Source organism: Poromitra crassiceps (genome assembly GCF_964638095.1).
Source record: "Poromitra crassiceps genome assembly, chromosome: 5".
Classification (NCBI taxonomy): Eukaryota; Metazoa; Chordata; class Actinopteri; order Beryciformes; family Melamphaidae; genus Poromitra; species Poromitra crassiceps.
Genome location: NC_139642.1, coordinates 49019444 through 49047326, shown reverse-complemented (window position 1 = coordinate 49047326; position 27883 = coordinate 49019444). Strand labels below are relative to the sequence as shown.

The 27883-nt window shown below is 42.3% G+C and overlaps 2 protein-coding genes and 1 pseudogene across 3 annotated transcripts in view; all 3 read left to right on the top strand.

Moving 5' to 3' along the window:
* Nucleotides 1–1376, top strand: part of ppm1lb (protein phosphatase, Mg2+/Mn2+ dependent, 1Lb) — a gene marked incomplete at both ends in the record, with an annotated part of 69176 nt that extends 67800 nt beyond the window's left edge. The window contains one exon of the mRNA XM_083637031.1: nt 1036–1376. Within this exon, the coding sequence (XP_083493157.1) occupies nt 1036–1376 (341 nt within the window). The remainder of the gene's footprint in view (nt 1–1035) is intronic.
* Nucleotides 1377–4619: 3243 nt separating this feature from the next.
* LOC310776561 (ADP-ribosylation factor-like protein 14 pseudogene) lies at nt 4620–5879 on the top strand (annotated as a pseudogene). The gene is made up of 2 exons: nt 4620–4934; nt 5571–5879. The product of its transcript is annotated as an ADP-ribosylation factor-like protein 14 pseudogene (transcript).
* A 1615-nt stretch (nt 5880–7494) lies between these two features.
* Nucleotides 7495–26489, top strand: kpna4 (karyopherin alpha 4 (importin alpha 3)). The gene is made up of 17 exons (XM_083637140.1): nt 7495–7681; nt 9287–9331; nt 9502–9591; nt 11321–11350; nt 11550–11602; nt 13683–13778; nt 14318–14403; nt 15337–15423; nt 15508–15677; nt 17466–17510; nt 17730–17861; nt 18313–18441; nt 20689–20793; nt 20943–21014; nt 22978–23140; nt 23575–23669; nt 24129–26489. The coding sequence occupies exons 1-17, from the start codon at nt 7613–7615 to the stop codon at nt 24222–24224; spliced, it is 1563 nt and encodes a 520-aa protein (XP_083493266.1). The 5' UTR covers nt 7495–7612; the 3' UTR covers nt 24225–26489.
* Nucleotides 26490–27883: the final 1394 nt, after the last annotated feature.

Genomic DNA, 27883 nt, shown 5'->3' with positions numbered 1-27883 from the left:
ACTACCTGCATATAGAACAAGTCAAACTCAGAGAGGCGCTGAGACGAACTCTCTCCTGCTTCAAAGAGACATTTTGGATCCGCACATCAGGCATATTGGCACACCACCCACGGGCTCCATTAAGTCTTTATCTGTTTGCCACTGACAGTCGGGACTCGGGAGGACTTCATCATCATCATTTCATTGTTGGCCATATCAATACCACCAATGTGTTATGTGAAGACAAGTATTTTTGGCATAATGAAAATGTGCTAATTACTGAATTAATCAGCTGAATTAATGGCCTCATTATAGCTGGTTATTATAGTGAATCGTGTTTCTTATTGCAGAGTGTAACATTTGCCTAACAATGATCCCAAAGCAATGAGCTTCCCCTGACTAACTGAATGTGTAACGCTGAAATCTTCCTCTTTTTTTACACTGAGCCTCGTTCCTAAGAAAGATGTCTTGGCCTTGTATGGAAGTCTGCCTCTCATACACACAGGCGCGTGTGAGATTCTCTGCCCGCACGTAATCTGCTTCAGCCATTACAGACGACACACAGCTGTACTTGCAGGATGTGACACGAATTGAACCGTATCCAAAACAAACAATTGATTCCCGGGAGCCAAAGCGGCACGGAGCAAGTGAAAACACATTGGTGGCACTGATTTATCGTATTCTTTGTTCTTTCATGTGAATGGATGGTCTCATTAATTAGTTGATGCAGGTTAGACCGGCTGCTAGCTGGTTCTAGCTAAAAAAAAATATATATATCTTTCATCACTGTTCTCTAATGGCAGTAAGATAAAAACATCTGTTTCTCTTCAGCTCCTCTCACCTTTGTGCTATCCTCGTCTCTGTTCTTGACTTTGTCCTATCCTCATTGTGTCCTCTATTTTTATCTTCTACTAAAACACACACACACACACACACACACACACACACACACACACACACACACCTTGCTCCCTCCCTTTTCCCTCACTTCTGCTACACTTCTTTTTATATTCTCCCTTACCATCTCTGGCATCGTCTGTCTGTCTGTCTCTCCAGGTGGCTTCATCAGTTTCAACGGCTCCTGGCGTGTTCAGGGCATCCTGGCCATGTCCCGCTCTCTGGGCGACTACCCGCTAAAGAACCTCAACGTGGTCATACCCGATCCCGACATCATGACCTTTGACCTGGACAAGCTGCAGCCCGAATTCATGATCCTGGCGTCGGACGGCCTGTGGGACGCCTTCAGCAACGAGGAGGCAGTCCGCTTCATCAAGGAGCGGCTGGACGAGCCCCACTTCGGCGCCAAGAGCATCGTCCTCCAGTCCTTCTACCGCGGTTGCCCCGACAACATCACGGTCATGGTGGTCAAGTTTAAAGGCAAGGCCAGCGAGCAGTAGAGCCACCCGTCACTGCTCTGCCACATATCTCTACTATCTTTGAATATATGTATGTAATAGATAGGCTTACAGAGGGGAAAAATAAAACACAGAACCCGCAACTTTTGGAGCGAGCACTATTTCTATCAAAAATATTTACCGAAATTAGCCATTCAAACCCCTCCCCCCCCCCCTCTCTCTCTCTCTCTCTCTCTCACTTTTACTGTTGTGAAAGTGACATTTCTAAGAACGTGTCTATTCATTTCACCTCGGCCATATCTTTCAGACACCTTAGTGTGAGCTGGATCACTGTTATGCAAATAAATCAGTTTTAGCTGTGTGAGTGAGTCAGTGAGTGAGTAACATTGAGATGAGTCTTGCACACTCTCACACAAGTTTCAAATTACAACCAATTCAATCTCTAGCCAATCAAATGAAAATGTAACAATACAAGACAGCATGGAGTTTTTACTACCATATTATTTCATTTCAAATGTTGTCTTTCACTCGATATCAATGTGACCACTACACTAACTTTAGTTTATTTTTCTAGTTTGCTAAATCTATGTTTCCACATTGTCTAAGACTTCTATTGACTTCTACCCAAATGACTGCACTGAAAACTATAATAGTTTGGTATGTTGCGATGTTATTTTTTCCCTTGGATCAAACACACTTGGACGGTCAAAATCATCATGAATTTATTCCCTTCATACATGAACAACACAAATGATGCTTGTCCAAATACCATTGTTCTAATTGTACAGCAAAAGCAGTAGTTACATTATGATATCCAGGGTTGGGGAGTTACAGAATACATGTACTCAAAATACAGTATTTAAAATGCAAAATATATAGATTAACTGTATTCCATTACAGTTACAGTTTAAATTTGTGGTATTCTGAATACTGTCTTTAAAAATAGATTACTTTTAAGGGATTACTTTATTTGTTTGTTTTGTTTTATTTGCTCTAAAGTTCACATGAGGCGCGCATTTTCCATAAACAGATTTAAAAAACTGTGCAACAATTTGTGTGCGTGCAGTGCACCTGCCACACACCACAAGAAAATGGCAATGACGGAGGAGATGCACAGCCAGCCCAGGACTCTCTCAGGAATGTGTTTTTGACCTGGAAATATAAAAAAAAAACATTTGACTGACAAACATGCTGAAGAAAGTCACAACATTACATCAGTGCACGTTACGACCGCATTGCCCTCAAGCTTGCGTACATTCAGAGTGACACTGAAAAACGGGCTCAGCAAGACGATTTTGAAGTATTCCAAAAGTAATTCAAAGTATTTAGAATATGTTACTTAACTTGAGTAAAATAATGGAATATGTTAAAAATTTCATTTTAGGGCATGTATTTAGTAATCTGTAGTGGAATACGTTTTAAAAGTAACCCTCCCAACACTGGTCATATCACATTTGCTGACCCTGGGCAATCTATGAGAGTGAATGCAATTGTTTTGTTGTTGACTGTCTTAAGAAAAAATCCCTTGAAACGATTTCTGATTGCTTCTCTGCTGTTAAATTTGTATGTTTGTTTTAATTGTTGACATGACATTATCAATGTCATCTTAAAGAACAGAAATGTCCCACAGTTTGGCACATACACATCATACTGTATAATGTACAGTACAGTTGAATTTCTATTTCTCTGAACTGTCACTCAAAATGTAATGGGAAGCCTTTCAATGAAATATGTCATTGTTGCCTTATTTTTGTAAAATGTTCATTTCCTGTTATGAAGTCTGCTGCCAAAACTAACTTGTTGGTTCTTAATGTAATGCAGTTGAACATGCCATGCACATCGCACGACCTTGATGTCATACCTTGATAACACAATAGACTAGCATCATTAAAAGGATGTCTCCGAGAGACATGACATTGTAAGATGAATGTACATACTGTCCTTCACGTTAGTATCACCCCTTCCCTGTTTATCCAGCAATGTCTCTGTCCCTGGATTGTTTATCATCAGAGGTGTTTGCCAGATAAAATCATTTGTATGTGCTTTTTCAGTTGTACATTCTCCCTGAATAATGTGTATGTTACAGAATGTTTATGTGTTGTATTTGTTTTTTGTTGACTTTAATAAATTGTAAAAAAAAATATTAATAATTTTAAAATGTAAATCAAAAAGGTAACATTAAAATGGTAAATGGCCATATCGTTTCCTCTGTCACGTTCCTTGTTTGAAGAGAGACGGAAGAGCAAGAAAGTGTACGAGATATTAAACATCCTCACAGATTGATACCTATCATTTGAAGGAAAAACAAACTGTAGTCTGTTTGTGCCACCTGCTGGGTGATTAGAAGATGTTCTTCACGGCAATCTGTGTAGCTGTAGTACACTAAACTCCTGTTCATCTTAGTGCATATTGGATTTTAACCAAATACTATGCTGCAGTCTATCACAATTCCTATGTATATCTATCTATTTGAGATTACTAAAAAAATTCCCCAAAACTATTTTTGCCTCGAGGTTTCTGGAAGTCGTCGGCCTACGTCCCTGGAGCATTAGTTTCTGGAAGCTGCGTCCTCAGCCTGCGTCCCTGGTGCATCGTTGTGAGTGTGACTGAGCTCTGGCATGTTGTGAGTCTAAAGATAAAACTGATGTACTGCATGCACACACCAGCCAGGGAGAGTGACCATGACCTAAAACTGCCCTGCGATGTCACTGCTAGCTGAAAGCCTGCTAGGAATTACACACAACCCCCCTCCCCTCCCCCTTCTTCCAAACTTGGGCTTCTTGGTTCCTGGTGTGTGTGTGTGTGAGAGAGAGAGAGAGAGAGAGAGAGAGTGTGTGTGAGAGAGAGAGAGAGAGAGAGAGAGTGTGTGTGAGAGAGAGAGAGAGAGAGAGAGAGAGAGATACGGTCTAGGGCAGGTGTGACCTGACTCTTAACTGTGTTGTGATGTATTGGTAACCAGAGAACTCAATGCTCCTCTAACTTGCACCGTCACTAGATGGATATAAATAGCCTGACTGAAAGGCAACTAATGATGACGAGAAGTATCACAACACGGAGGAGGAGTCTCTGCCTCTGTGTCACATAAAGGCATTCTGATAAGCTGATTATTTTCCATAAGAGAGCACACACACAGGGCAAGGACTCAGTGAGCGCACTGACACAGACAGACGATACAGCTGGAGCCACTGGAGCATAGAGCTTAGTTTACACAGCGAGAAGAAGATATAATATAATTGTTTTTCGATAAAGGCACTTCTTCAGACAACAGACTCTGTATTTTGAGACATGGGTGTTCATGCTTCTAAGCCCCACACGCAAGTACAAGTGCTGATGCTGGGCCTGGACGGATCAGGGAAGACCACCCTGCTCTACAAACTGAAGTACAACGAGAGCGTGGTTACCGTGCCGACGGTGGGCTTCAACGTGGAGATGCTGGAGACGCAGCACAGCGGCCCGGGGCTGACGGTGTGGGATGTGGGCGGCCAGAAGAAGATGAGGCCCCACTGGAGGCACCACTACGCTGACACCGCCGGGCTGGTGTTTGTGGTGGACAGCTGGGACCTGAGGCGGCTGGAGGAGGCGCGCAAGGAGCTCCATCAGGTAAAGTCAGCTACAATGTTTGAACTTGATTCTTGATGATATATTTAGCAAAATAAATGTATTTGCAATGGAAAAGCTGCTAGAAAAACAAACATTTGAAGCAATAAATAACACCTGATCGGGGAGCGGGAACTTCTATGGCTTTTTATGCCAAAGAGCAATTTGATTATTAGACATTAGACTTAGACATTAGCCAGCACACACACACACACACACACACACGCACGCACGCACACACACACACACACACACACACACACACACACACACACACACACACACACACACACACACACACACACACACACACACACACACACACTCACTCACTCACACACACACTCACACTCCCTCACACACACACACACCCACACACACACACACACAACACAACACAAAAAACAATACCCATCGTGTGCTCATTTAGAAAGGAAAAGGGAAAAAGAGGTTGAAGCTATTGATTGTATCACTATAACAACGGGGGAATCAAACTAAAAATAGGATAGAAATGGTTGCCAGACCTTTATGAACGTTTGGAGCTTGGAAACGTATTTAAGATTTTTAAGTTTAAGATGTGCCATTAGGAATTTGTATACTTGATCACTTGAGTTCTACTGTGTTTCCTCCACCCAACAGATCCTGAGGTACCAAAGCCTCAGAGGAGTTCCTCTTGTGGTCCTGGCCAACAAACAGGACCTGCCTGGAGCTGTGGACCCAGCAGAGCTCTGCCTCAGACTGGGCTTGAGGAGAGCGTGTGGGGACAGGCCCTGGTTTGTCCAGCCATGTTCAGCCTCCACAGGCATGGGGCTGGAGGAGGGTTTCAGGAGGATCGCCTATCTGCTGAAGACTTCACTGAAACAAACTCAAGAGGACATCAAGAAAAAGCTGTCCAAGAGCTATTACGGCTGTTACGGCTATGAAACCAGTCTGGCACGCTGTGGTTAACATGTATTGATTCATGATGTGTTGGATGAAAATCTCTTTCTAAAATAGATTCATACCACGTGTGGGAGTCTTTCTAGCCTACCTGTATAACTCATCAGAAAAACGGCCTGGCAACGGCATCTCCGTGGGCCGTCCAGATGAGAGGAAAACAGATGATATAACACAGTGTTCACTCAGTGTTAGATCTCTGTGTTGGAAAGCATCTCTACTGCATCTTCTTCACCATGAGACAAAATGTGCCTTGGCCATGGTGATAACTGAGGATGGTGTGTATAATCAGTGTTGCCAGATTGGGCGGTTTTCCACCAATTGGGCTTTGAGTTGCATTGTGCGGGCGGAAATGGGCTTGGGCGGATTTACAGTCGCTTGTTTCCATAGACCTGCAATTGCTTTGGCGGGTTTTGTGTGCGTTTTGGCAGTTTTTGAATGGTCTTTGGGCTGGAGACCGTCAGCTGTATCTGGCAACATTGTGTATAATCTCGGATTATCAGGGTAGTTTTGAGCAAACGAGAATACATAAGGTGTTTCACAAGCTGCCATCCATAAGCAGCTAGTAAAACAGTGTAAAGGGCAGTTGAATGTTATAGACAAAATATGGATAACTGACATCTTATAAAACAAATATGACATCTTAAAAAACAAATCTAATAAACAAAGAAAAAACAATTGGTTGTGTATTATCTGCTATTTACTTTCCCACATGTTCTAGCCCTGTGGTTCTCAATGTGGGGTCCGGGGACCACCAGCGGTCCTTGAGGGGGTTCCAGGGGGGTCCCCAGCAAATGGATGAATTGTTAAACTTCAGCATTATTTTTTAATTTGCAAGAAGTTAACACAATTAGAGAATGTAGACAAATGGCTATTTTGATCATAGTTTCACTGTTATCTCTCAGTCTACGTACAATGGACAAAATCATATCTACTAAAAAAAATCAGACGGTTTTCATGGAATTGTGTTGCTAGGGAACAGTTTTGAATCTAGCATATGACCTGTCAGTTATTAGGCTACTATAGCTGCTAGCAAACACACGAAGCTGGGGGCAATTTAGAATGTTTATGTTGTCGAATTGGTCTATAGGTCCAAGAGACAAAATCTCATCAAATTGGGCACCATGGCCCTATAACGTGGACTAAATTAGTAGTCCTTGATATGGAAAAGTTTGAGAGAATCACTGTAGCCTATATTTATATGTATTCATATGTTTGTTTTGCATAATGCTGCATAATGCTTTGCATAAATGTAATTAACATGTAACAAAAAAATAAATACTTTCTTCAACAAAACATAAATGATCACCGTTCATTTCACATCTATGTCACTTTTCCGCTTGCAGGAGAGGGGCACTTACCTGAAAAGCAATGCTGATTTATTTTGCACACACATCCAAAAACTGTGTGTGTGGTGTGTGTGTGGGGGGGGGGGGGGGTAAAATAGATATATTGAATATGATAAGAAATGGTCCACTGCGTTGTTGTATGGCGCGCCTTACAGATGGGCGGCTAAATGTAACAGTAGAGGGAACCAATCAGAGAAAAGGGGAATTCCCCACCCTTCCTCTACGCCAGAGCGAGGCTGCCCTCCCTCCACCACCGGCATTCCCAGTATGCACCGCGGACAGACCAGCAAAAAATAGTCCGCTAACGAAAGGGCTGTGAAAAAGGAACTAGAAAAGGGTAGCGCATTAGCTAAATTCATCAGTAAAAAGGTATTGAACACCGCCAAAATTGCTGACATGGCTGACAACGAGAAACTGGACAACCAGCGGTTGAAGAATTTCAAGAACAAGGGTCGTGATTTGGAGGTAAAAGTATCCAGATTGGTGTCGAGGATCTCCTCTTTTCCTATGCGCCGTGCAGTAGCAGCTTCGCCCGCTGGCTTCCCTGTGACGTCGTTTCTAATTTCCACCATCGGGAACTTTGCACCCAGCCCAAGCCAGGGCCTTACACATTGTGAATGTTAGATCGGGGGCCTTAACTAGAGCATTACCATTGGAGTTTATGGGTTTGACCATGCATGGGAATGCCATCGTTATAAAAACTAATTAGATAAGCTAGCTAACGTTAGCTTTCAACGCCTCCGCTGTGGCGCTGTATGTTAGCTTGCTGCTAGTCAGGCCCATGGGGGACATGGTAGCTAGCTGATGTTAACTCAAGCACATAACCCCGGTTCGGCCTTTAGCTTATTCTGTGTCACTGAAGATGTTTAGTGTAACGTCACGTCTGAAAGTACTTAAACTTGACTTTCGACTTGTGTGGTATATTTTAGCTTACTTGCCAAGGTAATGCCGTGTCAGATTTACGTTATTTTTGATTGGATGGTTGGCTAACGCTAGCTAACGTTAAGCTTGCTGGTTAGGGCTTGGTGCTTGCAGTTCCACCCATCCCCCGTCTTTATCATCAAAAACAATGGCGGAAACCAGCTAGCTCGCTAGCTAGCAACTACGTGTATTTGATCTAATTGTACCCCCATGGTTAACTACTCGTGCAAGGAACCAACATTTCACCATGGACAGGATCATTATGGCTGATATATTAACTTCCACACGAGCTAACGTTAGAACCATCCATAAATTACAACACGATTACAGTCAACTCCGCAGCCTCTGCTATTTCACTCATGTTGGCTACAAATGTGTGTTTTCAACCTGGTTCTCTAGCGAGGTAACGTTAGCTGCATGGCGATGTTCTCAAGACATCCGGGTTGACATGTAACGGCTCGTTGTCGAGGTAATCGAAACTGTGATAATTAACACCGCCATGGTAGAAGACTGTCAAAGATGACATAACGTTACAGTGTCAGTACAAAACACACACACACACATGTCTATTCTGTCTGTGCATCCACATTAAAACCAAACCATTTCCCGCACATTTGCCTTTATTATAAAATGTTTATAAATTATAAACATTTTAATGTTTTTCTTACTATGCAGGCAAGTATATTTTGTTGAAGTATAATATAGGTGATTGCTGTATCATTGTAGTAGCCTGTATCATAATATAAGGGGCTAGCTGTCTTGTTATGGCATGTAAAGTATTTAAACCAAGGCATTTTGGGTAGGACACTTTTGTCATATTTGTTTTGGTGCTGTCATTACTAGCAACGATCTGGCTGTTGACTCCAGGCCCTATGTATGAGTGAGACTGGAATTGATTTCATATGATTTCACGATTTCAAGTCAGAAATTTGTCTTGCGTCCCAAGACACTGTTTCTCATAAATACAAAAAACAAACAAATTTAAACACACAGTACAACAAAAAGTGCTTCACAGAGGATGGGAGTTTCTGAACATCTCCAGTAGCACAAACTCTACACACCATTTCCTGTTATAGCCTCTCTGACTCTGTCTGGAGTAGACGTTAAACTTCCAGACTCTACAATACTAATGTGCAATCTCGCCCACAGACTATGAGAAGACAGAGGACCGAGGTCGTGGTGGAACTTCGCAAGGTAATCAAAGTTTGGATCATGTGGTGGTGTACCAACTACAAATACCTGATGACTTTCAGCCTGCTGTGACCGTTACCGCTATAACTCCACTCAAGTTTATATGTCTTTCTTTTTTTATTCTAAGCATTTCTTTTATCAATGAAATACATGTCTGTTCTATCTAACCACAGAACAAAAGAGATGAGCACCTTTTGAAGAGGAGAAATGTGCCCCATGAGGACATCTGTGAGGACTCTGATGCTGATGGCGATTTCAGATCGGTATGCTTCTGCTTCACACTTGCACTTTTTCCGCTCAGAGATTGTCTCTGTTTATTTCTTGTCAGTTTCCGCTATACACTTACAGACAACATACTGTATAGTATGTTTAGGTTTTTGCATTGAGAAGGCTCATGTAAGGCTTTATCAAAGCAGTGGGGCTGACAACTTGACATAGAAACTACTGTCGTTTCTGTAGTAGTATGTATGTAGTTTCTGTAGTACTGTAGTATTTTAGATTTGCTGACACATTGTCCCTGTGATGCTGTCCTTGCCCAATGCCAGTGGGGTGGGGCAACAGTGTGAACAAATATAGTGTGTTTTTATGTGCAGCAGCAGCAGCAGCATATTTTTTCCTACAGTAAGACCCATATTATTTCAGTATATCTACATATTTGGTTTATTGATTAAGCAATTATTACCAATACAATGCCTCCAGTGTAAGTATCCCTTATCAGGGATATGTTTTCCCGCCCTCTCTCCCAGGGCTTTTTTGACACAATATTCTCATTCATTTCTAATGGAGCTTCCTGTTTTAAAGGTTTATCTGTTGCTTTTCATGTCATGTCTCTGAGCACTACTTGGAAACCTTTCTTAGATTTTAGAAGACAGGGTTCAGACGGGGTGTCCAGTCCAGTGGGCACCAGCGATGATTAAATTATGGTATCATTAATACTGGAGCATAATAGGTTCTGATACCAGTAATTAGATCAAATTAACAATGGACAACAAATCATTTGTAATGTCAGCTGCTTTGAAAATATCCCTCAAATTGGCCTTTGTATTTTTATTTTATTTCGCTTTTATATATAAATGTAGCACTAGCCATAAGTCAACAATCTCAGGCTTTGTGAGATTGAGTTGTTTTGTGGTGAGGCTTGCTGAGCTTATTGGAGGATATCTGCACCTTTCTGACAGATCAGTGGCTCGCCTCCTAAACCCTCACATTCCCTCAGCTGCCTTTTTCATTCCTTCAGCACAGCTGTTGTCTTGTCAAGTTTTTGTCGCTGCTATTTCCTGTTTTCCCTGGGTTACACTCGCTTACCTCTTTCATCTTCATGGAGGAAATAAACAATGTAAAGCTGCAGCAAATGCAGCGGCCTGTTTCTGTTTTGGGCAAATTTGACTATGTTGCAACTTCATCGCCACCTTTAGTCATGGGTGCAAAGGTGAAACACCTGCAACTGCTAACTACCTGCCACATGCCAAGGCAACACCCATCAACCTCCCAGTCTTAACAGGGGCAGCAGGGTTTGTATTATACTTATTTCTGAATGCTGCCCTGCCCATCCAGTTGGACCACAACAACAACAGCAGGTCAATTCTCAGTCTGGGACTGTAAGTTACTGCTTCATCCTGATGGAATTTCTCAATCTCTAGACCCCTCTAACCACTCTCACTTGTGCTTTGGTGAGATTATCTTCTCTGCTCTGTCGTCTTCACATAGCAATTTGGGGGATGGGAGTTCTGTTATGTCACAGGCAAGAGGTTGACAGATACCTGCTCATCCTTGTTTGGTACTGCCAGCCAGGCAGTGCAGAACTTGGTTGTGCTGCCAAGTGTATCAAGTTTGGGACAGACATCCAGCCCTGGATCTAATGTTGGGTTTTTGCCTAACCACTGGTCGAGAGCTTACTTTGTGTTCTTTCTTTTAACTTTAGACATTAAAGTTTACACGTTTTTGACAAAGAATGTTTCTAGGCTGATCAATTTACAAATTCCTCTGTTTCAGCAAAACACCTCTCTTGAAGCAATAGTACAAGTAAGTTGTATATTTGATCTCCCCCTCCCCCACCAATAATCACTGCAGTGTGTATGATTCTATTTTACCTTGATTATGTATGAGAATTAACACTTTTCTTCCAAGATAACCCAGTGGAATACTCAGCACATCATACTGTGATCTAAATAGGGAACTGTCCAGTATGATTTGACTGACTGTGTGTTGTGCTGATTTGTAGAATGCCACCAGTGATAACCAGGGTGTCCAGCTGAGTGCTGTCCAGGCTGCCCGGTAGGAACGCACACACTTAACACTAATTCCTGACCATGTCACTTTCCACATTACATGATATTGACAGTTCTTCATATTGAACTTTTGTTTGCTGTGTATTTCACTACCAGTTTGAATGCAATGAATGTGAACAAATGGATTCCAAAGATTCTGCTTCTATACACCAGAATACTTTGTCCAAGAGACTGTCCGCTAAGCCCCGAACGCACTGAAAGCATTGATGCGCCTCATTTCAGGGTTTTTCCTGTCTTAAAATGGGACGGAGGTACTAGAGCACGACAGACATGGGATTTTTGAGTCCAATACAGATTTTAGCGGGGGGAAATTCAGCGCTTACCGATAGGCAGCCGATAGGATGATTTGACTATGCAAAAGTACTAATACAATTTATTTTTGAGGGTTAGGGTTAATATATATTCATTCATAACTGTAATCTACAGTATGGTGATGACGTCAGCCTGCACTATCATATTTCTACCCCATTTCAACCAATCATATCACGACAGGACAGCTGTCAATCAATCTTCATTTCGAGGAGAAAATTCTGCAGGCAAATGGCTGCCTAGTGCCTGTAACCTGGCAGTATTTCTAGCCCATAAACTAACTAATAACTTGGCCAATAAGTATCTAACATACAAAATAAAACTACCGGTAACTGTAATGTCTTCATTCGATGTAGAATGCCAAGGACATGTACCTGGTTCGTTAAACTCGCATTCCAGGAAGATTGTATTTACCGTGGCTCTTTAGTCGACGCTTCAAGCCGGCAGACAGCACTCTTGTCTCGATTTGGGGGCGGAACACGCCAACTCCAGCGCCCAGAACTGTCAAATCAAATCATTGACATGCTATGGCCCACCCCTCAACCCTCATTCATCTCAGGCAATATCTGTTTTCTGTCCGATACATCACCGACCCTCATGCCACTTGGGTTTATGTGGTCTTTAAAGGAGAATTTCGTTTTTTTTTAACCTGCAGCCCTCTCCTCACATTAATTATGATCTGACGACTCACCCAGTGCTCTCCGCAGCGTTTTTGTCGTCCTAGGCGTTGTTTTGAGATCAATAGCGTCCAAGCCACTCCTAGAATGGAGCTCCGTGAGGGCCAAGTGGCAGCATGCTTTTCCTCCATTTAAATAGACAGTTTTATTCCCGTTTTCGACGCATATCGTCATAAACTGTTCCCTAAAGAACGATCAGACTGCATTTCTCCCCCTCGCTCTTTTCACTAGTTACAGGCAGCCCATTTTTGCCTGTCGGGTCAGTGAGAGACACAACTCTCGTCTGGAAAGTCTCGCGGGACTTTGCATTGTAAAACATGCATTGTACGCATGTTTTATTTATATTGAAATATACATTTCAATTCAAAAATAAATTCTGAAATCACCGAATGTAACTCTGCAGCTGTGTCTGGACACAGGCCCATTTCTATGGCAGGTGTGGTCATCCCTGCAGGTGGTGTGTAACAGAGTTAGTATTTGGCTCAGAAGCACGGTGATGTCGGCACAGTCACTCCATTTGAGTGATGTGTAATAACAGCAGCAATGATGTGACACTTCCAATTCCTCAACTGTGTGTGTGTGTGTGTGTGTGTGTGTGTGTGTAATGGTAACCTGTGTGTTGGTAAATGTCATGTTGGTAAATGTCAATGAAGCCATGTGAACCTGTGCATAGATATTATATTACTATAGATGAGTCAGCGCAGGCTCCGCCAAGTCTAACAAATGGTAGCAGCAAGTCTCCTAAATGGGTGTGGTCAACCATTGACTCAGACCTGCCGAAAGTCTCCTAAGTGGGCGTGTCCGTGGAAAACCATGGGCAAAACCCACGTGACAAAATGACAGGAAGTGAGTTGAAGTGTTGGGCCGTCTTGCTTCAATCCCATCGTTTTTGGCCTGTGGCGTCATGCCCATTCAAGGTGGGGGGGGGGGGATTATGAGATTATACAGTATATAGAGAGATAGCGATTTATGATAGCTCTTACTCAAGAAAAGTGGCAGCAGTGGCAACATGTGACGCCCTTGTTATGTGAGTGTGGCTGTGTGAGTAATTGTCTCTTTGTTTGGTCTTTGTTCTTGTAGGAAGTTGTTATCTAGCGACCGTAACCCTCCCATCGATGACCTGATCAAGTCTGGGATCCTTCCCATCCTGGTCCACTGCCTGGACAGAGATGACAAGTAAGAAGTGTGTCTGTGTGTGTCTGCCTGGACAGAGATGACGAGTAAGAAGTGTGTGTGTGTCTGTGTGTGTCTGCCTGGACAGAGATGACGAGTAAGAAGGCTGTCGCTGTGTGTGTCTGTGTGTGTCTGCCTGGACAGAGATGACAAGTAAGAAGGCTGTCGCTGTGTGTGTGTCTGTGTGTGTCTGCCTGGACAGAGATGACAAGTAAGAAGGCTGTCGCTGTGTGTGTGTGTCTCTGCATGTGTGCACACAGCAGTGTATTATTTATTGTGCCTCTTCCTGCACATTGATTATAGCAGTGTTATAAGTTAGTCTTTACTCTCCTCATCATATGATGTAGACTTTGCTGCTTATACTTCAAAGTTATGCAAATGTATTGGGCGTTGCAGAGTTATGCAAATGTGCTCCAGTTTTCACCTTCCAGTAATGGCAGAACATAAATGACTCATCAGCATCCTCTCTTCCTGTATTTCACCCAATCACAAACACTTCCACCACGGCCTCCTCTCCGCCGCCTTCATCCGTCTCTCTCCAGCCCATCTCTTCAGTTCGAGGCAGCCTGGGCTCTGACCAACATAGCGTCGGGCACCTCAGAACAGACCCAAGCTGTGGTCCAGTCTAGTAAGTGCCATTGTACCACAACACACACCTGTGGGATACCGCAACATTACCAGTTCATTCTGTCATAGTGGGATTGCAGCAAACTGTCAGAATCCTAAAGAAAGTTTTATGCTTAATGTAAGTGTACAAGAATGACTAACCGCAACATGTCAGTGACACAGACACTAGGGCTGCACGATTAGGTGAAAATTACCATCCTGATTATTTTCCTAAATAATGTGATCACATTTATTAATTACAATTATTTGTCTTTATTTCAATAAATGAATAAATAAAATGATTGCACTTAGCTCCATGACGCATATTTGAACCTTTTTTATTGCAGTATTTTCTTCTGAGAGTAGCAGCAGCTAGAAAGTGTTGGTTTGACTCTTACTGTCTTACTTTTGTTGTGGTCCTTATTTACACTGTATTTTACTTACGTAATAAAATAAGATAAAATAAAGATCCACTTTCAGGAACTAAAACATTTTCACATTCAGACTTTGGAGAAGGATTTTCCTCTCCAATGTTGGTCCAGTCCATTCTTTTCCACTTTGCTTGTTGCTACATTTTTCCAAAGATCGTCTATGTGAGGTTTCTCTCTCTCTTCACCAGAGCTGCCTGCATCTCCATCTTAAATGTCATTTGGTCACATAGGTGCATGTTGAGCATTCAAAGGTTTTGATTGGTCATGCATAATTCAAGCCTTGACCACATCAGCACTTTCAGGGGGGATTGAAAACATAAACACTTCAACATCACTCAACTGCACGATTATTAAATTGTGGCAACATAAAATCACTATGTTATGATTATTATCTATGATTAATTGTGCCGTCCTAAAAGACACTTTACAAGCAAAGTTCGGAAGTGTCTGACTTTATATCCTTACATATCTCGGCTTACACTTCTTATACTTCTCACTTATATCGAATACCGTTCTTCTTATAGATGCTGTGCCGCTGTTCCTGAGGCTGCTTCACTCTCCTCATCAGAATGTGTGTGAACAGGCAGTCTGGGCCCTGGGCAACATCATAGGTGAGAATAAATAAATAAATAAAATAAAATAAAATAAATAGTCTTTCAGTCCCATGTGGTCATGGCTCTGTGTGTTCTGTCCAGGCGATGGCCCTCAGTGCAGAGACTATGTGATCAGCCTGGGCGTGGTCAAGCCCCTGCTCTCCTTCATCAGCCCCTCCATCCCCATCACCTTCCTCCGCAATGTCACCTGGGTCATGGTCAATCTCTGCCGCCACAAGGATCCCCCGCCACCCATGGAGACCATCCAAGAGGTAGGAGAGACAGAGTGTGTGTGAGAGAGAGAGCAGTATAGAGACACTGCGGAGCGTGTCGTCATTCAGAAACCACGCCCAAAACGGGGGGAAACAAAAAACTCACCCCCACCCCAAATCCTGGCGTTCTCTTATGTCAGGTGTTGCACACAAAGATCATATATGCGGAAGATGAACACTCCAACTTACTTCCTTGACAGCTAGATCCACATTTTCTTCTCGCCAATTCTCAATGGCTTCCTTCTTTTGCTCGGGAGTACAAAAAAAACTTGAATTGGGGATTTTTTTTACATTTGTTGGCTGCGCAGCTTGTAGCTATGTTTAATTCAAGGAAAATTATGCTGGTGTATGGAAGTGAATGGAGAGCTTTCCCGCATGATGGGCGTGGCCTATTTCATGCAGTGTCTCTAGGTAAGAGTACAATAAGATGGCTGTTTTTGAATTGCCAAGTACGTATCTTGAGAGGCAACATTTTGCTTTACTTAAAAGGACAAACCTGAAATGATTCATGATTTGCGATCCACTTTACAGGTCACTGCAGAAACTAGCAGACATCATATGTGATAATTTGTGAAAAATAGCCTAGTGCAGCCATTCCTAACCTGTGGGCTGCAAAGTTATTGCAAGTGGGTCGCAGAATAATTAGCAAAACATGATCTTTGTGAGGAGGGGAAAAAAAGATTATGCATGTCTCCATTGTTGAATCATACCGTTATTTATTTTGCAATCAGTTATTTCTTAACTAGCCTATTGCAGACAGCAGATGGTCACTTTTAGTTTCTGATGTATGTGTGGTGATGACGGTGCTCCTTTTATCGTTAAAATAAAAAGTGTTGTGCGAAGACATTATTTGTCCTCCATACTGTTTACAGTTGGACGTGGGCCGTAAACATTTTTGGGATTTTCAAGTAGGCCACGATGAGTCGGAAAAGGTTGGGAACCGCTATAACGAGTTTAAGGAAGTTTCTTTCAAGATATTGCATGGAATTTATCCTGTAAAACATCTGGTTAGAAGATTCAAACAGGATATTGATTTTAAGTGTGATTTTTGTGGCCTAGAAAAAGTATTTCCCATCTATTTGTTGGTTTATATATAATACAAGAATGTTCAGGATTGATGTAGCCAACTTTAAAAAAAGAAAGAAACTAAAGATGAATGTTGAAATAAATATGATGTATTTTGATGTAATGCTATATTTTAGTCAAGATAATATGGAAAATAACATGATGTAATTGTAATATTATAACGTTACAACTGTTAATTACTTTTGGAAAATTCCATATTCATAAGTTTGAGCTAATTGCTCCCTGCTAACATGAGTTCCGGTTGCCAAATCTCGCGAGAGTGTGTTCGTACATACAGTACTAACTTTTAGCTGTGGACATGTTGCTACGGTGTTGTTTGGGTTTGTATGTGCAAAATGGGGCTGAGAAATGGTGTGGTGAGCAAAGGTTGCGGTGACTGGCTCTCGCAATGAGCAAGAGTCGCTGTGATTGGCTGCGAGCAATTGTGTGTCTGACTCCTCTCACATTATATATGTAGAGAAATGTAAGAGGGGGGATGTGTTTTTTTAAGCATTTTGGTGTTTGGGCAGCAGAGAGGATTACTGCCCCATCAGGGGGTCTACCTAAGCTGGAAAATGGGGGCAGATTTAGCACGCTGATGATGATTGTTGAAGGTGTAGGACGTATTGCAGAACACTGCACCATGCTGCTCTCCAAGCTATGGTTTTTATTGTTTTATCCACTTCCTGATTCCATCCATCTTTTCTCCCATGTCCTCCTCAGATCCTGCCAGCTCTCTGTGTGCTCATCCACCACACTGATGTCAGTGTGAGTACACTGCTTTTTCTGCTTGATTTGTTTAAGTAGGCTTTGATGTTCTGGTTATACAGTAAAAGACACATATTTACTTTGTATCTGTTAGTATTGCTTTATATTCCCACTAAATCAGCTCTAATGTAGTATAGCTTTGCTTCAGATATATTTGTTCAGTGAGGTTTAGCAGAAAGGAAATGTTCATTCTTTGGCCTTTTGTTCCTTTGCCTTCAGATCTTGGTGGACACGGTGTGGGCTCTGTCCTACCTGACGGACGCTGGAAACGAGCAAATCCAAATGGTCATCGACTCTGGCATCGTCCCTCACCTGGTGCCTCTGCTCAGTCACCAGGAGGTCAAAGTTCAGGTACGGAGCGAAGGGGGGGGGGGGGGGGGGTGTCTAGAGAGGAGGTTGATCATGCTTATGATCAAATAAAATACATGTAATTTGGTTTTCAAGAAAGCACAAATTTCATTCACATCAATTGTTATTTTTTTTATAGTTGATAAGGCTTATAAAGATTTATATATATATATATATATATATAAAGATTTATAGTTGATAAATTTATAGTTGATAAGATATAGTTGATAAGAAATTCAGAGTATAATGCATAAAATCGATCAAAACCAATAACAGGAGGTTGACTTTGTATGAAAGTTTATTCCTATCAGATCGTATTGGTTGGGGCTGGGGGGGGGGGGGCACTCTTAAGAATTAAACACAGATGCATAGGGCAACTTCTGAAATGTGCATAGCTAAGGTATGTGCTTAAGTTATATATTATATATATTTATAACAATTCTTCCCTGTCCAGACTGCTGCTCTGAGGGCAGTGGGCAACATAGTGACTGGTACAGATGAACAGACCCAGGTGGTGCTCAACTGTGACGCCCTCAGCCACTTCCCTTCCCTCCTCACGCACCCCAAGGAGAAAATCAACAAGGTAACACATCCTGTCTACACACGCACACAAGCACACACACACACACACACACACACAGTGTCTCGGTCTAAATAGCGTGTGCTCTGGAAGTGATGAAATCAGAGACTTGGTGCTAGTGTGAATGCTGTGTAAATGGTTGTAGATGGGACAAGACAGATGATAATAGGAATTCACAACATGGAGAATCCTGCGGATGAAGACAAAAGAAGACTTCAGCGGCTGGCGATAGTTGTAGTTAGTTGGGCAGATGGTGGGGAGGAGGGTAGTCTCTGTGCATGTGATTGAATGTGTGATACCACTGGACGGTGGCCAGAGGGCGCTGTAGACCGCTGGTCTCTGCTGATAAAGGAGTGCATCTGAGGCAGGTCACTTAAAACAAGAGGCCCGCCCCTCCCTTTGTGACCTGGCCAGTGATTAAAGCCTCAAAGTGGCCCCGCCCCGTCCACAGCACCCTGTCTCGACCAGGGGTCCAGACTCTCAGAGCCGGACCCCTGGATTCTGATCCAGCTCAGGCACATCAACACACCCGTCCCAAGCACCTCGAGAACAGGGGTAGGCAACCTGCCTGCGGCTCCTCTCCAGTAGCTCCCTGTGGCTTTGACAAAAATGACATGGAAATGAATAAATATATATATATTTTTTTAACTTATTTTTGTATTATTCTCCAATCAGGTCAGGTGTTTCACAGTTATTTACCGAGGCTTTGCGTCAGATATTGCACAGATATTTCTCAGTAAAACTGCACATTGAGTGTTCACGCTTGCAAGGTGTTCAAAGTGATCAAGAGTGAAGTCAAGTGATTCCAGTTTTTGCAAAAGTGTTCAAGTGAAAGATTTTAAGTGTTAATCAGGGTGATGGCCTGTGGGTAGAAGCTGTTTTTGTGTCTTAGTTTTGGCGTACAGTGCTCTATAGCGCCTGCCAGAGGGGAGGAGTTGGAACAGATCATGACCGGGGGGGGGGTCTGTGATGATCTTTCCTGCCCGTTTTTTTTTTAACTCTGGAGAGGTACAGTTCCTGTATGGAGGGCAGTTTGGCACCGATGAATTGATGCAAGAAAAAGTCAATGAACTTTATGTGTAATGCTAGTTTTGTGGCAGCTCAGGAGATAGTGAGCATGTATTGATGGGGTGAATACATGAACATGAAATAATAATCGTTAATTAAAATATCAGAGCATCTATTCTCAGACTTCAAAAAGAAAACTGATAGTTCAGAAAATTAAAGATATGCCCCTTTCCGCAAAGACCGTCAAAAAACAGTCAACAAAATGGCAAGAAACGATCAATCAATCCAATCAATCAATTCAGCTTGAGCATACTCAATAGAGTCATGTGATGTTTCTTGCCCCAGAAGTGAATTCCCCATTAATTTTTTCCATAGACATTTAGAAAGATACGAGTTTTAAGGCTTGAAGCAAGCCAAACAGTCTTCCAGAGAATCGTGAGTGACCATAAAACATTTCGCTTTCAGCAAAAGTAAAGTGGGGTAAAATTTTTTTTAATTTTTGATCTTTTCCCCCTGCATTTATTTTTTGTTTGAGCTGAAAGTGAAATGTTTTATGGTCACTCACAATTCTCTGGAAGACTGGTTGGCTTGCTTCAAGCCTTAAAACTCGTTATATAAGGATTTTTCGAAATGTCTATGGAGAAAATGAATGAGGAATTCACTTCTGGGGCAAGAAACGTCACATGACTGTTGAGCTCTGTTGCCTGCGATGAGTCATGTTCATTTAGACATATTAGTAATGTTGATAGGCTAATTTAGACATAATTCTGAACCATGACCAATCAGCCTCAGAGGAAGGAGGTGGCAGTCTTAAGTGGTTGAAGTGATAGACAGACAGTTCATCCAATCACCTGCCAAGTATTTTTTTAAAGTGCTTGCCCTTTTTAACCGTTAATTCAAACCATCTGTCAGCGTCAGGCTATGTGTTACCTTACTTACAGTATAATGCTCAAATATGTCTTGGGGCTCCAGGCAGATTTGTGTTCATTGTTTGGAGAAAAAAGGCTCTTTTGCTAGTAAAGGTTGCCGACCCCTGCTCTAGAACCAGGACAGGCCAATCAGCCGACCCCTGCTCTCGAACCAGGACAGGCCAATCAGGGCTAAAAGTACACAGGTTTTCTTTCCAGCTCTGGCTGAAGGTGTGCTCCTCAGGAAATCTCCTGGTGTTGTAGCACATGACTGCCCATCCCTTCTCTTGAAAGCTGTTACTGAATCCCTGTATTTGTCCTCCCTCTCCTGTAGGAGGCAGTGTGGTTCCTGTCCAACATCACAGCAGGCAACCAGCAGCAGGTGCAAGCCGTCATTGATGCCAAGCTAGTGCCCATGATCATCCACCTGCTGGACAAGGTGCGTGTCTCCCCTATTCTCTTCAGCTTTGTAGAGAGAACATAAAGAGACGATAGGACATGTGGAACGTCTCTTCAGCTTCGTAGAGAGAGGGGACATAAAGACCATGGGACATGTGGAGTGCTCACTTTGCATGCATGTCTTCTCAGGGCGACTTTGGCACGCAGAAGGAAGCAGCCTGGGCCATCAGCAACCTGACAATAAGTGGAAGGAAAGACCAGGTAAGAACGTCCTTCACAAGTCTCCCTGTCAACTCTCTCTCTGTCCTCTTTTGTTCTTTTCCCCATCCTGTAACATCCCTACTCCACAGACAGGGGGCCAAAAAACACTTTCAGGGGAGGCTCAGTGAATGGAGGCGGGATAAAATATTGCATTAGTTATTGCATTAGTTATCAAAAGGATATCACATAGAACAGAGGTACTCAATTAAAATTCAAAGAGGTCCAGTTAGAGAAAATATCCTCAAACAAAGGTGCGGAACATATAATGTCTACCAGCAAATTATATTCAGTGCCATATAGCCTATTGAAGTAGCCTAATAGTATCAACGTCTGTATGTAGTCAACAACGGTTACATCAAATAAAGATTGTAATAAGCAACAGACATTTTTATTTGACATAATGGAGTTTTTTTTTTCTTTATAAACAGGGGGAGTCTTGCTGAGAGCAATGCTCTCTTTTTCAGGAGTGCCCTGTTCACATTCACACAGACACTCTTACCTGGAAGCTGACCAGTACAACCACAGTCTGATCTGCTCAGTGGTGGTAATGATGGAGGGACAAGCGCTGCTTTTGAGAAATGGGCATCTTAAATTAAAGTGCTTAATTAAGTAGGACATTTAAATAAAAAGTGTAGCATAAGTTTATCTTTTTCTTCCTTGTCAACTCACAACGACTTTCACATTTTAACAGTCTCAGCCAAAACATCACATTTTAACAATCAAACCGTTTGAATGCCTCCTTTTCTCTTTCTTTCACCCTTACCTCACTCCCTCACTTTCTCTTGTTCATTCAGTGAGCTCTAGTTCATGTGTTTTTACTGTACTTTCCTCTTTTTAGAGCACACCACCACATGAAATTACTTCTCTATCCCTCGCATTTCTCCTCTCCTCTCCTGTGTGTGTGTGTGTGTGTGTGTGTGTGTGTGTGTGTGTGTGTGTGAGAGACGTGTCTGTCAGCCACAGGCAGCAGGCAGCTGCCACTTGCAGATTTGATTGACTGAGTAGCATCACATGCGATGATTTACAACGCATGCATTGGTCTGGGAAAGAAAGAACCATACTTCCCTGTGCTTACCGTAAAGGCTAGAAAGGCACGTGCCGGTTAAAATAGAAACGGTCCGTGAAAATGTATAATTCTTAAGGATTTGGAGGGTATAGGGCTGGGTCCGGATGGGATGGTGTCTGGGTCCGTACCTATGGTCCGTACCCATACCGCGGTCCGCCATTTGGGGATGGATGACATAGAGCCTAAAACTAGAATAGTCTAAATGTGTGGGATTTGATTAAAGAGATAGTTCAGAGATACAGTAGTTTGGGGGAATTTGACCATTTCCCCCCCACTTTCCCAGAATCAGAAACAAATACCGGTAAATGCCTTATGACAGACCTTTAATGTATTTGGTGTCTGAAGTATTTCAAACGGCAATCAATTAATTGTTGAGTCTGTGTGTGTGTGTGTGTGTGTGTGTGTAGGGGGGATGGCCCACAGTCTCAGTTTGAAAACCCCTGACACAGATCGATACAGGTCTCTTATGCAGTTGGAAGGAAGTTGATCATTTCCAAGTTATGAAATATGGAAATTGCACAAAGAGTAGAGAAAAGTTTATTATTTTTCAGGCATGATAGAGATTAGATTAACTTTATTCATCCCCAAATGGGAAATTCATGATGATGCATGTTATTTCACATCTTATGTAGTTTGTAGAACCACAGTCTCACATGATATTTGCTGTGGTGATGAATCTTCATTTATAGAGTAATGTGGTTTATTTGATAGCTGTATTGCCAAACCTCTATTGCCATAATTATATCCTATTGAATGCTCACTAAAATCTTCAAAGGGAGCCAAGAAAATGAGATCCAGGAAAACTGAAATGTTGAAAAGGAAAATGTAGGAACGCTATAGCCCTTCATTAACATGGTAGATGATTGACCGCCGCTGTGTTCTCCATGCTTCTGCTAGGTGGCACATCTGATTGAGAAGCAGGTGATCCCACCATTCTGCAACCTGCTGACAGTGAAGGATGCCCAGGTCGTGCAGGTGGTCCTGGATGGCCTCAGCAACATCCTGAAGATGGCCGACGATGAGGCCGAAACCATTGCAAACCTCATTGAGGAGTGCGGGGGTGAGTTTCACTTGCATGCCATCAGATAAGATAAGAACACGATAAAGCCTATGTCAGAGGTGCCCAAACGCTTTCCTATGAAGAACCAAAATTAATCTGGATGGATGGCTGTGGGCCAAAAGTAAATGTTGATGTTATGTGAAATTACATGAAATATTATTTTATAGAACATTTACATTCTAAAATTAAAATAGGTCTTCTAATTTCATTTCAAGCTAGCTTTAAGAATGACCCCACCACAGCCTCTGAAAGACAGTAATGTTGGCCGGGAATTTTTTCTTTCAAAAACATGGAGGGCCAAAACAAACTGAGCGTGGGCCAAGTTTGGCTCGTTGGCTCCAAATTGGTCAGCCATGACCTATGCCATGGTCATCATTTGGTAGTAATGTGGCACCTGGATAGTGCACATACTAAATCTTGTTTTTGTTCCTCAGGTTTGGAGAAGGTGGAGCAGCTGCAGAATCATGAAAATGAAGACATCTACAAACTGGCATATGAAATTATTGATCAGTTCTTCTCATCTGATGATGTAAGTTACCATTTAAGACAAACTTGAGCTAATGAATTACTTTTGAGAAATGAAAACAAATTTCTACTAGTCTGTTTTGAAATGTTAAGTTTTGGCTTGTAACAAGTACCAATATGGTGTGTGTATGTATAGATATATGTATGTGTATTGTGTATGTGTGTATGTATGTATGTGTGTGTGTATATATATATATATATATATATACACACACACACACACACACACACACACACACACACACACACATGCATTGGGGTCATTGGACAAAAATGTAAAAGATTATTACTTAATCAATTTACTTTGATTACTGATGTGGCTTTTGATAATAGGTTTCCATATTGGGAAAATTCTTCAATCTCAACTCTGTATTACTTGATCAATATCTATATCAGTGCAAACTGACCGTTGTCATGGCTGCTGCATCTTGCCTAACGCTGTGCTGTCTTGTCTGCCGTGCAGATCGATGAAGACACCAGCCTGGTCCCGGAGGCCATCCAGGGTGGAACATACGGCTTTAACTCCACCAACGTGCCAGCCGAGGGATTCCAGTTCTAGAAGGCATCTGGGGTATTCTGGAGTTTTGTTCACGATGCAGCACTCTGTTCAACATAACAAATTAGGAGAGAAAGAGAGAGAGAGAGAGCGAGAGTGTGAGAGAAATTAGATCCATTGTGCTTGGCTCGTGGGATCCATGGCTGCATCTTATCTGAAAGAAAAATGTGTGGACTTCATTTGGCATTCCAGGGGAAACCAGCCCAAATGAAGTTTGAGATAGCGAGTGGGTGCGAGTGAGAATGAGTGGCTACATGTTGCAAAAAGCAAAAACATCTACATCGAATGCGTTGAGAGACATGCCGACATAACGTCCGCGTTATCGGAGCTGTCGTCTACTAAAAACTGAAAACTACTTCAAATGACAACAAAAACAACTCGATGTCAGCCCGGGGAGAACCAAAGGACACCCACAAAAATCAAGAGATCTCGAAGTATCACGACTACAAAACACAACAGAAATCAACAATACCGGGTAATTACGAAAAACTGAGATGAACCATATCACAATTCTGCGGTCCTCCTCCGACCATAAAGGGCGCCACCCTCAATGTGCCCCTCCCCCAATCGGCCACGCTATCAGACATGTGTGTGAATGGACCCATTGTGTACGAATGTCTGGACTCAGTGCTGAGGAGCCACGTTCATCTCCTCCAACAAGAGGCCCCAACGGGGGCACCTCCCTCTCCACCTGGTGGGCGGGGCCAGGAGTCCGGCTGCGCGTGTCGAACGCATGTGCGAGAGAATGGACGGATGAGTGGTGTGTGCTTGGCTGCGTGCGTGACTGGGAGTGTGTGCGTGACTGGGTGAGAAGAACGCATGCAGAGCGGGAAAAAAAAAAAGATACAAATACAACAACTGAAGAGAAACAAAGTGGAGAAAGGCATTGGCAGGAAAGAAATTCTGCCTTTGAACGAGAGGCAGATCCTCAAATCCCTGAAAGGAAGAACTTTGGATATGAAAAAAAAAAAGAAAAAATCATCGTCATCACAAGGATTATTTTTTTTGTTTTGATTTATTGTTAAGTTAGTATTAATTGACACTGGACAATGCTATTGGCAGGTGTGGAGCAGCAGTGCATTGTATTAAGATGCATTTGGTGGCTTTTGGGCTTTTCTTTTTGCCTCCAGTGTGTTCCTTTTTACTATATTTTTTATTTTCAGCTTTTAGTATCATTGCTTGTGTAAAGGTGATTGGCGAGGATCATATTCCACCCTCACACCAGAACCCTAAACTACGCACCAGACATGGGCTTGATGCTGTGAAATTCTGACACCATGATTATTGTCAACCAAATGACTTCAATGTTCCCCAAGCAAGATTTAATTATGTTTTCCTTCAATTACAGCAAAATCACTGCTTTGCAGTATTGTTGCCATAGCTTTGACTTATCACAAGGGGAAATGAGAACAATGGCCATTTCACGTAGGTTTGTGAATCATAACCTTTGCATGTACTAAACTATAGCACAGTTATTTTTTTTAGGGTATTTTAGTTTCCTTAGGCTGTGGATACAGTGTAATTTTCATTTTTAAGTAAAACTGTGCTGTTTAAATGTTACATGTCCCCCTTCCCGTACCCCCTTACTAGTTTCCGATTTGCAGGAAAATCTGAACAGTTTTGCACATACACTGCAAAGTGAGGCCTGAAGTCTTTCTGAAGGTGTGTTGGTTGGTTTCGTAGGTTTGACCTGCCAACCGCCTCTATAATATGCATCATTCAAACACAATTTTTGTTTTATTTTTAGAGTACTCCATTGATGCTTTCTAGGGATACTTGAGATTTTTTTTCAGGAGCAGCAGTAATTAATCTGCTTATGTATCTGCTAGACTAAGAGGGGATTTAACCCCCTTTTCTCGAGGTAAAGGTTGCCCCACATGTCAGACTGGAGTTGCCCCTCCTGGCTTCTCCTTAAAAAAAAAGAAAAGAAAAAAGATAAACCCATGAACAAGTTTGCTGTACCTTTAGTACCTTGCAAGTCCTTAGTCCCCTTCTCCCTTCCCTCTTATACCAGTTAGGTGTCCGAGCTTACCCTCTCCCATTTTATTTGTGTTAACTTCAAAACACTGTAGTAATGGATTACACTTTGTGATCATAACCTTCTGTTGAACATAGGGGTATTTTTTGCAGCATTCCTTGTTAGCAAATATGTGGTTTCAAATCTAAAATTATGAAGTGCAAGAAGAAAAGGTGGTTTGCTCAACCTGTTGGGAGATAGGCTACAGGATAGGTTGTCTTGGAGAAAATAAATAGTGAAACCCAAATCGAGAGGATTGTGTGTGTGTGGTCTGTTGTGTAATGATGATCCCCATGATTCTCTTTCCAGGCAGACATTTTGCAGACAAAACTTGAGAATTGGGCGAAACAGAAGTGCTCAAATTGCTTGCTTTGATGCAAGGATGTGCAGCTTATTTACTTAATTCTTCTATGCCCCCCCCCCCCCCCAACTTTCCGTTTAGGCAAACTTTCATCTCTCAAGGGAGAGGTTTTGATTATCCAATCTCCTGTAGTTATTGCTTGCTACCACTCGAGGCAAACTTGTATTCAAATCAAGCAAACACTGAACCTGATTGGCCGAATAAGTCGCCTAGCCACATGCGCACTGCACGCAATACAACTGCGGCCTTTAAATGCTGTCGGAAATATCAGAATTATAAAACCACAAATTATTTCAATTAGTATTTAGCGTTAGCCCCTCCCTTCCTGCCGCTTGGTTTCTAAGGGGAGAGAGGATACAATAAATCCTCATGACTTTTGTTCCAGTGCCAATTTAGTTATTTTCGACCAAATAAATACACTTGAATGCGCAACAGCTGGACATTTTGCTGTCGGAAGTACGAGCTTACTGGCAGTATTTGAACGCAGCATGAGGAGTAGGAAATGAAGGCGCTGCCTGAACTGAACAGACGTTGCAAACTCCGAGCAGACGGTGAGTTTTCAACTACTCATAGCGTTAAACATGTTTTTCCATCTTGTTAGTACGGAATACCCGTATCGATAGTTTTTTTCCACAGGTGTTGCTTCTCTAAGCCAGGCCAATTAAACTTTTTCCGCCCTCTAGCTAGTGGCTGGGTGTTGTCTTTTAGCATCTTTTAGCATCCATTTAATAAGCAACAGAAGAAGCCGCTTTACCTGTTCAAAGCGGTTCAAAGCACTGAGCTAAAGTGGCTGAAGCAGCCGTAATGGACCACCTGCTGGGGCGCTGCTATAACGTTAGTTGGGTGACGTTGTAGCCAATTCCCCACCTTTGTTTTGTTTGTTGGGGGGGGGGGACATCAAATTATTGATTGCGTGCTCCATTTTTATTTGGTTTATTTTGATCTTTCGCATAAATTATTTTCGACAAATTGAAAGTTTTGTCCGTCTCATCCAGTGAAATTGTCCACTGCAGTCAGTCAGTCTGTCACAACCATGGATGTACAGTATGGTCACAAGACTCACAACATGGACATCAATGTCGGATGATGCAGCCGTTATTACAAGTACCAAGTTTACTCATTTGGATTTCAGAATGGTTAAAGCCCCATTAGGTCGAGATAACTATTTGTTGAAAAAGCACAGTGATGATGAGTATCCAACTGATGCAAGTAATTATGTTTTTATGAAATACTGATTGGCTTTTGTTTGCTTTATGACCATCAACAGGAGGTCATCATTTACCC

What these genes read in the sequence shown, in the direction of transcription:
- kpna4 (XM_083637140.1), top strand. Translation starts at nt 7,613, where the DNA reads ATGGCTGACAACGAGAAACTGGACAACCAGCGGTTGAAGAATTTCAAG. An exon ending in CTCTTGAAGCAATAGTACAA is followed by an intron (nt 11,351 to 11,549) that starts GTAAGTTGTATA and finishes GCTGATTTGTAG; the next exon opens with AATGCCACCAGTGATAACCA. An exon ending in ACCAGGAGGTCAAAGTTCAG is followed by an intron (nt 17,862 to 18,312) that starts GTACGGAGCGAA and finishes TTCCCTGTCCAG; the next exon opens with ACTGCTGCTCTGAGGGCAGT.